Here is an 8518-nt window from a genome sequence, read left to right as displayed (position 1 = left end):
AGAGGAAGAGTGAGCATTCAGCAGGCTGCTGAGCGTGGAGCCAGGGGCAGGGCTCAATCCCAGGATCCTGAGATCATGACCTGAGCCAAAACCAAGAGTTGGACACTTAACCGACTGAGTCACCCGGGTGCCCCTCAGTTGCATTTCTTAACAAATTATGAGTTAAAAGGTCAGAACTTTGTTTGGAATCCTTAACAACATGAGAAAGAGGCAGAATTTACAAGGGCAATTTTTAGAGATTATTTATGTCATTTGCTAGTGTTATCTTAAGGAACACATAGCTCCTTAAAAGGTGTGGTCTTGTTTTCCTCATACACAGTTGTCTTGGGGCTGCGCCTGTCTGCACGTGGATGCACTTCACCTGGGTGGGGGTGAGAGGTGGAGTCACATTCTTGCAAAAGGAGCGTAGGCAGAGAAGATGTGTTCCACGTGGAGGGCTGCGGTGGGTGTGAAGCAGGCTGTGTGTCCTGCACAACTGCTCTCCCCATCCCTGGCTGGAAGTGAAGGTCTCCAAGGCCAGGAGGTTGGTGGGGTGATGGGACAGGAGGTCTCCGCGTCTCTGCGTGGCAGACTCTGCCGTTTACCTGCATAGGAATTAACATGAGTGAGAAGTACACTTTCGATCTGTAAAATCACTTTCATGTGGGGCCTTATTTATTTGCCCATAAATACATTGTGGGGATAAAAAGAATGAGGAAAAGCCTGGTAACTCCAAAACCAAAGTATTAGTAGCTTCCTAGATCAATTCACATGGTGAAGAGCATCTCCTTACGGCACAATAAATTGGGTTTTTATTTATGTCAGACAGTTTTGTCTTAGAGTCTGATGAATCACAGTTTACTTTGCGTGTTATTTTGGTTGTTCATTCAAAATGATTTCAGTTAATAACATAGGTTACCTTACCCAAACGTTACAGTGTAATATTGAACAAGGAAGTAAATAGATACAAAAAGGATATTTTCAGAGATGCCTTGGTACAATTTAACATTCCAACAAGATTCTAAACTGCTTTTAATTGCTTAATTTTTGATTTCACTAAGATATGTGAAAGATGTATATTGATAAATATTTGAGAACTTAAGGGACCAGAGGTGTCTTGAGGTAAGTTTTTTTTTAAAAAAAAAATTCTATCAGTACATGTGCACTGTAAAATTGACAAAAAACACAGGGACACCTGGGTGGCTCAGTTGGTTAAGCTGCTGCCTTTGGCTCAGGTCATGATCCCAAGGTCCTGGGATCAAGTCCCACATCGGGCTCCTTGCTCTGCGGGGAGCCTGCTTCTCCCTCTGCCTCTGCCTGCCACTCTGCCTGCCTGTACTCTCTCTGTCTCTCTGACAAATAAATAAATAAAATCTTAAAAAAAACAAAAAACAAAACACACACACACGTACCCATTGTACCCATGTGTATGCATACAGATGTATGAGTTCAGGAAGAGCTAAAAGTTTCTCCTACAAAATGAAAAATAATATTTTTAAATTTAATTGTTTTTACTTGTATTTTTTTTTTTTTTTTGCACTACATTAGTTTTTGATGTAGTGTTCAATGACTCATTAGTTGTGTATAACACCCAGGGCTCATCACAGCACATGCCCTCCTTAAAAAAATGACTTAATTTCTTCATTCAACTATATTTGATAAACAATTTCTACTGTAGCCCATTATAGATAATACTTGTTCTTTTTAATATATTGCATATATACTTGTCCAAACTTAATAAATTGTAGATTATGTGGAATTTTTTAGAATAAATTTCAATTCAAAATCCTTGAACATGTTTCTTTGTGCAATTACATTATTTCACAAAATAAACATGTCAATAATAAATAATAAATATTCTACATGTTTTTGTTCACTTTTTTCATGGATTTGTATATTACCCTTCTGTTTTATATATTTTAAAATATATTAGGTATACTGTTATCCCCTTTCTTAGGATGAATTCTCAGGCCAGTGAAAAATTCAGTCTTATTTTTCTTGAGCTGTAGTTTATTGTAGCTAGACAGGGCTCCATAGTTCAGGCTGTATGCGGGGGACAGTCTCACATAGTAGTTATAGACATGGTTTTTGGCCTTTGGAACACTTAGGTGAGAGTCTTGCTCTGACACACTAGCTCTGTGACCCCTGAGGTGTTGACATCTGTGCCTGGATTTTTTTCATTATGAATGAACTCTAATGGTAAAGCTTATCTCTGGGAATTCTTGTAAAGATTAGATGGATATTAATGAATGTGTCCTCATAGAACAGTACTTGATGTGAAATAAGCAATCAATAAATGCAAATTCTTAATATTATTATGCCAGTTATTCAACACCAGACAGAGATCTGGGACCCTTTACAAATGAACAGTAATCTTAATCCTTTCCAACCAGGATAACGAACCTTTTTTTTTTTTTTTTTTTAAAGGGATGACAGTTCATATGGAATGTGTCTTATTCTCTATATCTTATACCATCCATAGTTCCAAGATCATTAGTATATACAAACTCTTCATTTATTTGAGTTTACTTTTGAATTCCTACTATGTGCAAGGTTCAGGAATTAATTGTATTCAGTTATTCTCAAAATAATCCATTTAACTGTGTCTTCTAGTAAGAGAAAAAAAAAAAAATCAAAATGCCAGAAGGTTAGAAAAGAGGCACAGAATTAGAAGTATTTATAGATCATCTAGTCGGACATTTTGTTTTACTGGTGGGAAAAAGCAATGCACAGAGGAATTAAGTGATTTTTCTAGGGTCACACAGTGACCTGGTAGGATTGGCAGAACCGAAATAGGAACCCGGATGTCCTGTGTCTGAGCCAGGCTTTTGAGGGTGAAACCAGACTGTGCTAACAAATGCACATCTTCTCGTGGCCCAATGGTGTTACACAAATTAAAAGCAAACAAAAAGCAAGGAGAACAAAATAAAAAAACCAAATGAAATTGAAGCAGTGGTCTTGTCAAAGTTCATTAAGAAGGAAGGGAAGCCGACACTTCCGTGTGGTCTAGGAGAAGACTTCGGAACTCTGACATCCCCCCGCAACCCCATTCCAACTCTCCTTCCCTTTTCCTCCCTAAGAACCCTAGAGTTAACAATGCTTCTCTTTCACATTAATATTCAAAGTGTGGTCTACAGCAGCATCAGCAAGATAGAGGAGATTGTTAGAAATGCAAATCTGGGGGTGGGTATTAAGGAGCGCCGGGATTGCATGGAGCACTGGGTGTGGTGCATAAACAATGAATCTTGGAACACCGTAAAAATAAAAAAAATTAAAAAATAAAAAAAAAAAGAAATGCAAATCTCTGCCCATCCCATTCATAGCCTGCATTTCTGGAAGATCTTCCTTAATTTGTATGCACACCAACCCTTAACAATCGTCCTACAGGTCAGTGGTTCTCAGTGCCCACTCCACATGCCAAAGACACTGAGGAATCCAATTCTAAATGGCTTGTGAACTAGCTCTCACCTACAGCATCCCATCCTATCATTTTCAGTAGGTACAACCCCTAATTCTCCACCAACTTGCAAGACCTGGGAGTGTTCACACCCTCTGCATAGCTGCTCAGGAGCGCAAGCACCGCCTGGCGTAGTATAACCAGAGGCTTTCACAACTTGGCTCTTTTTTAAAAGGCTCATATCCTCTGTTCTACATGATAGACATGAATGTACACACTATTTTTTTAATATATATTAAGGAGGATCTATTTCTGGGCTCTCTATTCTGTTCCATTGATCTATGTGTCTGTTTTTGTGCCAGTACCATGCTGTCTTGATGATGACAAGGAGGAAATACTTCTAATTTGTTTGTAATTCCCCTGCAATCACTGGCCAATGAGACATAATTAATCACTAATATTCATCCGACAAGGAGAAACTTTTGCAAGAACTGAGTGCATTCAAAAAGGGACTAAAGGACAAGAAGATGTCTAACTTTGAAAGGGTAATGGCTGCTGTATTTAAGTTACATATTTTATGATGCTACCTTTTTTTTTTTTTGGATAGTAGTCTAGACTAAATGATCACATATAACTCCGCATTTATTGATTACTATGACATGAGCCTCGTCTAGCCTTTGAAGACCTAAGCATCAGAAGGTCCTTTATAGGGCGCCTGGGTGGCTCAGTGGGTTAAGCCTCTGCCTTCAGCTCAGGTCATGGTCCCAGGGTCCTGGGATCCAGCCCCACATTGGGCTCTCTGCTCAGCAGGGAGCCTGCTTCCCCCTCTCTCTCTGCCTGCCTCTCTGCCTACTTGTGATCTCTGTCTGTCAAATAAATAAATAAAATCTTAAAAAAAAAAAAGGTCCTTTACAAAAAGATCACTCACAGTCAATCTAGATTGGATTGACTGGCTCTAAATTCTGATTCCACTACTTGATATTTTTATGACATTGAATATGTTACTTGATTTTCCAGAACTCGATTTCCCTTCTGTAAATGAAAATACAATAGTTGAAAGTTTTGATGTGAGGATTGCATCTACAGGATTTAACATAGTGTCTGGTACATAGCCATTACTAAGTAAATTTTAGTTGTAGTTATTTCGTATCATACTCTGTTTTGCAAATAAGAGGAGTTTGGAAAATGTAGAAGTCCTAAGATAGTTTAACGTTGAAGACTGTGTAGTTAATTGATAAAGGTTCGTGAATGTACCCGACCAGTGCTTGCTGAGGGCCTCCTAAGGGCTAGGCAGTAGGCTAGTATGGATGAAGAAGTGGCAAACAAATTCCAGTTTCCAGTCTCGGGGAGCTCCTGTCTTACCTGAGAAACTTGAGACCTACCTGAGCAATGTTCTATAAATGCCTCTTGGAAGATCATAACAATTTTCAACACCAAAAATGAAATCTAAATTCCTTTGTCTTGGGAAAGGTTTCCTTTAGATAAAATACTATCAAGTATCCATTCTTAATTCTACTCCATCAAAGTGAAACCAAATCATCTGTCTTCTCTTCCACTTTTCTGCTCCCTGTGCAGGTCATGGTCAGGGCCCTCCGCGATCTCTGACCCTTAGAGTCAAGTTCTTCCTTGTTACCACACCCACTATTTACATTTCAGTTTACAGTCAAGGTGCTTCCTCCAGCAAACGAAAGCTTCTGTCTGAAGCCTGACATCCATCACTTGGTCTTAGTCACTGGTTTTGTTTCACTGCCTTGATTTCTCTGACCCTTATATCCACAGATAGCTCCAAAGAGGCCATGTTACCCAGTGGTTATGACTATGAGGTCAAGAATCTGATTGCCTCAGTTCTATCCTGGACTGGACAGTCAGCATCTGTGATAATGGGCAAGTTACTCAACCTTCCTGCACTTCAGTTTCCCTAAAGTCAAGTGGGGATCTTGTTTTCTGCCTCAAAGGACTGTTCAGAGGATTAAGTAAATACATATGTAAAGTACACTGACTGGCCAAGAGAGAAAGAGAGAGGGAATATGAGGGAGGGAGGTATTATGGTGTTGTTATCTTGGTGTATTGGTTCTGGGTTTTAGCTCAACTAACTCACCAATCTCAGTAAGAACGGCCTTTATTCTCACCTTCTTTATGTTCTGTGTTCCTCTAAAGTCCAAAGATTTTTGTGACTCTGATCTTAGGAGTCACTGTCCTTGACAATCCGGTTCTCATAAATGATCTTATCTTCTAGGCCTTATAGAGCACAGATCAGCTCATTGTGGCACATGAGGCTGGAAGTACACCCTCCTTTATGTAATGCATCTATCTTTGGGATAATTTGGCTTTGTTCTTTATTGATGACACTGATGTTGGTATAGACAATGCACATTGCTGTGGTTAAGTACTGAGGCTTAATTTCACCACAACAGACTGTTGTCTGAGTCAGACCGTCAAGGCAAAATCCTGACATTTGTTAGTTTCTGGTATGTAGGTATATGACAGGGTAATAATAGGACCTTCTTCATGGCTTTGTTATGATGACTAAATGAGATGGTACGTGGATAGTGCTATCAATACACAGTGTATAGCACTGGGAGAGCAATTAACCAAAATGTTACTCTTATAAAAATCCATTTTGTTTTTATATTCAGTAAACTCTGCTGCCCATGCATAATAATTAAGAATTGGGTTGAGTAATTAAGACTGGATGCAAGTGGGCATCCTAGTCTCAAGACGGGTTAGAAAGTCGATTTCAGGAGTGCTTGGGGGGGTGGGTCAGTAGGTTAAGTGTCCCCCTATTGATTTCAGCCCAGGTCATGATCTGTCTTGGAATCAGGCCCCCCTGCTCCTACTCCCACTTGCACTCTCTCTCTCTCTGTCCCCGTCTCTCTCAAATAAATAAATAAAATATTTTTAAAAGGATGGATCTTTAAAGTAACAGCCTACAAAGCCACCTGAAATGTATAGGAGTCACTCCTCATCATTGGATCTGTACTGTAGAATGAATCAGTAAAAATCAATCCAATACCAAAATGGAACAGCCAACTACACTATAACCAGAAAACTACATATCGAGATAGTCTGCATATCTACATCACTTATAGATCAACACTCAAAAGTTTCTGAAAAATCCACAAAAAGCCCAAATTATATTCTTTGATACCTCTTATCAGCCTGTTCATGGAAAGAATGGCCAGTTTGGCTCCTCTGCTAGCTACTAATAATCAGTTTATCTCTGAAGCTGTGACACTGTTCTCATGTTGTCTACAGATTTTTTTTCTTCTTCTCTCCTTTGTCCTATATATTTTACATTAATTTTGATCCTTCACTCAGCCTGCTCATTTACTCCCTGAATCAATAATTTCATCCCAAATTTCTCACCATCAGGCAACACGCTAAATACCTATCTCTCTGAGTTATCCTTTAACAGTTATCTTTAACAGGGCAAGTATGATTTTAGGAGAATTGACAAGTATGCTTCTGGGTTTGGGAGATGACTGTTCTTCATGGCAGGTTTTTTTTTTTTTCTTCCAAACCTTATGATACATGCAGTTAGTGAATTTAAATACTTAGGCTAGAGAGGTAGATATAGTGTATTCAACTTCTGGGGCCCAGAAAATGAATTAAAATAATTTTTAATATCACAGATATTAAATTCAATGAGCAACAAAAGAAAAAAATCATATCTGATAAAATCACACTTGCAAGATAATCAATGAATGTAACATATCTAAAATTTTTCATTCAAAGGAAGAGGGAAGTCTTGCTCTTGTGTCCTTTGGACACATCTAAGATGAGAGAAGTGAAATTTTCTGGATTCAGGCAGCAATCAAACACTTAGGCTGGTGATTTCAATGTCATTCCAATTGGGAAGGACCTTCCTTGCACATGGCTCTTCTCAGAGCATTTTTGACCTCAGCATTTCTCAGGCTGTAGATCAGCGGGTTCAGCATAGGGTTGAAAAGACTATAAAACAAGAAAAGGATCTTCTGCTGCTCCTCAGGGTGGCGGGATTTGGGGGCCATGTACATGACAATGGCGCTGCCAAAGAAGAGCCCCACCACACAGAGGTGGGAGGAACAGGTGGAGAAGGCCTTTCTGCGGCCCTCTCCGGACTGGATCCTCACGATGGCCAACAGGATGCGTGAGTAGGACACCAGCACCAAGCAGAGGGGCCCGACTAAGATAAACATACAGGCAACAAAGATGACCACTTTGTTGAGCTGCGTGTCAGCACAGGCCAGCTTGAGGACAGACAGGATTTCGCAGAAGAAGTGGTTGACTTCATGAGGCCCACAGAAGGGCAGCCTCAGGATGAGAACCACATGGACCAGGGCGAGCAGGGAGCCGCAGGCCCAGGAGGTCGTCACTAGGGTGAAGCAGCCCCTCCAACTCATGATGGCGGAATACCGGAGGGGGTGGCAGATGGCCACATACCGATCATAGGACATCACCACCAGGAGAAGACATTCTGTCAGAGCAAAAGTCAGAAAGAGAAAGGTCTGTGTCAAGCAGCCAGCAAAGGAGATGGGCTTGTCTGGCTTCAGGAGGTTCACCAGCATCTGGGGCACAGTGTTGCAGGCATAGGCTATGTCGACGATGGCCAGGTGGGAGAGGAAGAAGTACATGGGGGTGTGCAGTCTGGAGTCCAGCGAGATGAGCCCCAGGATGAGCCCATTCCCCAGCAGGGTGCAGGCATAGAACAGGGAGAAGAGCCCAAAAAGGAATATGTGAATCTTCGGACCAAGACGAAATCCCAGTAGGATGAATTCTGTAACCATTGTTTGATTTTTCTCCATTTTACTATTAAAGAGAGAACCAGATAGCTATGGGACCCAATGGTTTTAAAACAACTCTTTTATTTATTGTTTCATAAATTTTTGGTGTGTGCAAAATTATTAAGAAACAACTTTATTTAAGAACTCACTGAATTATAAAGAAGGAAGAAAGGAAAGTAGGAAAGAGAAAGAGGGAGGGAGGGAGAGAGAGAGAGAGGAAGGAAGGAAGGAAAGAAGAAAGAATCATTTACCTATTTAAACAAATTTAAATTATGAGTCTGTCTTTAAGCTAAATTCTTAATCCGACATCCAGTTTTATAAAGGGGAATATGTTTCCAGTGATTACCTACATTGAGCCATTGACACTGAGATGGAATTG

The 8518-nt window shown here is 40.2% G+C and overlaps 1 protein-coding gene across 1 annotated transcript; it reads right to left on the bottom strand.

The window, feature by feature from the left end:
- Window positions 1-7218: 7218 nt before the first annotated feature.
- Window positions 7219-8160, bottom strand: LOC122905167 (olfactory receptor 2A1/2A42-like). The gene has a single exon (XM_044246786.1). The coding sequence runs from the start codon at window positions 8158-8160 to the stop codon at window positions 7219-7221; it is 942 nt and encodes a 313-aa protein (XP_044102721.1).
- Between the last annotated feature and the right edge of the window lie 358 nt (window positions 8161-8518).

This window comes from Neovison vison, chromosome 4 (genome assembly GCF_020171115.1).
Source record: "Neovison vison isolate M4711 chromosome 4, ASM_NN_V1, whole genome shotgun sequence".
NCBI lineage: Eukaryota > Metazoa > Chordata > Mammalia > Carnivora > Mustelidae > Neogale > Neogale vison.
This window is presented reverse-complemented; position numbering and strand designations above follow the sequence as displayed.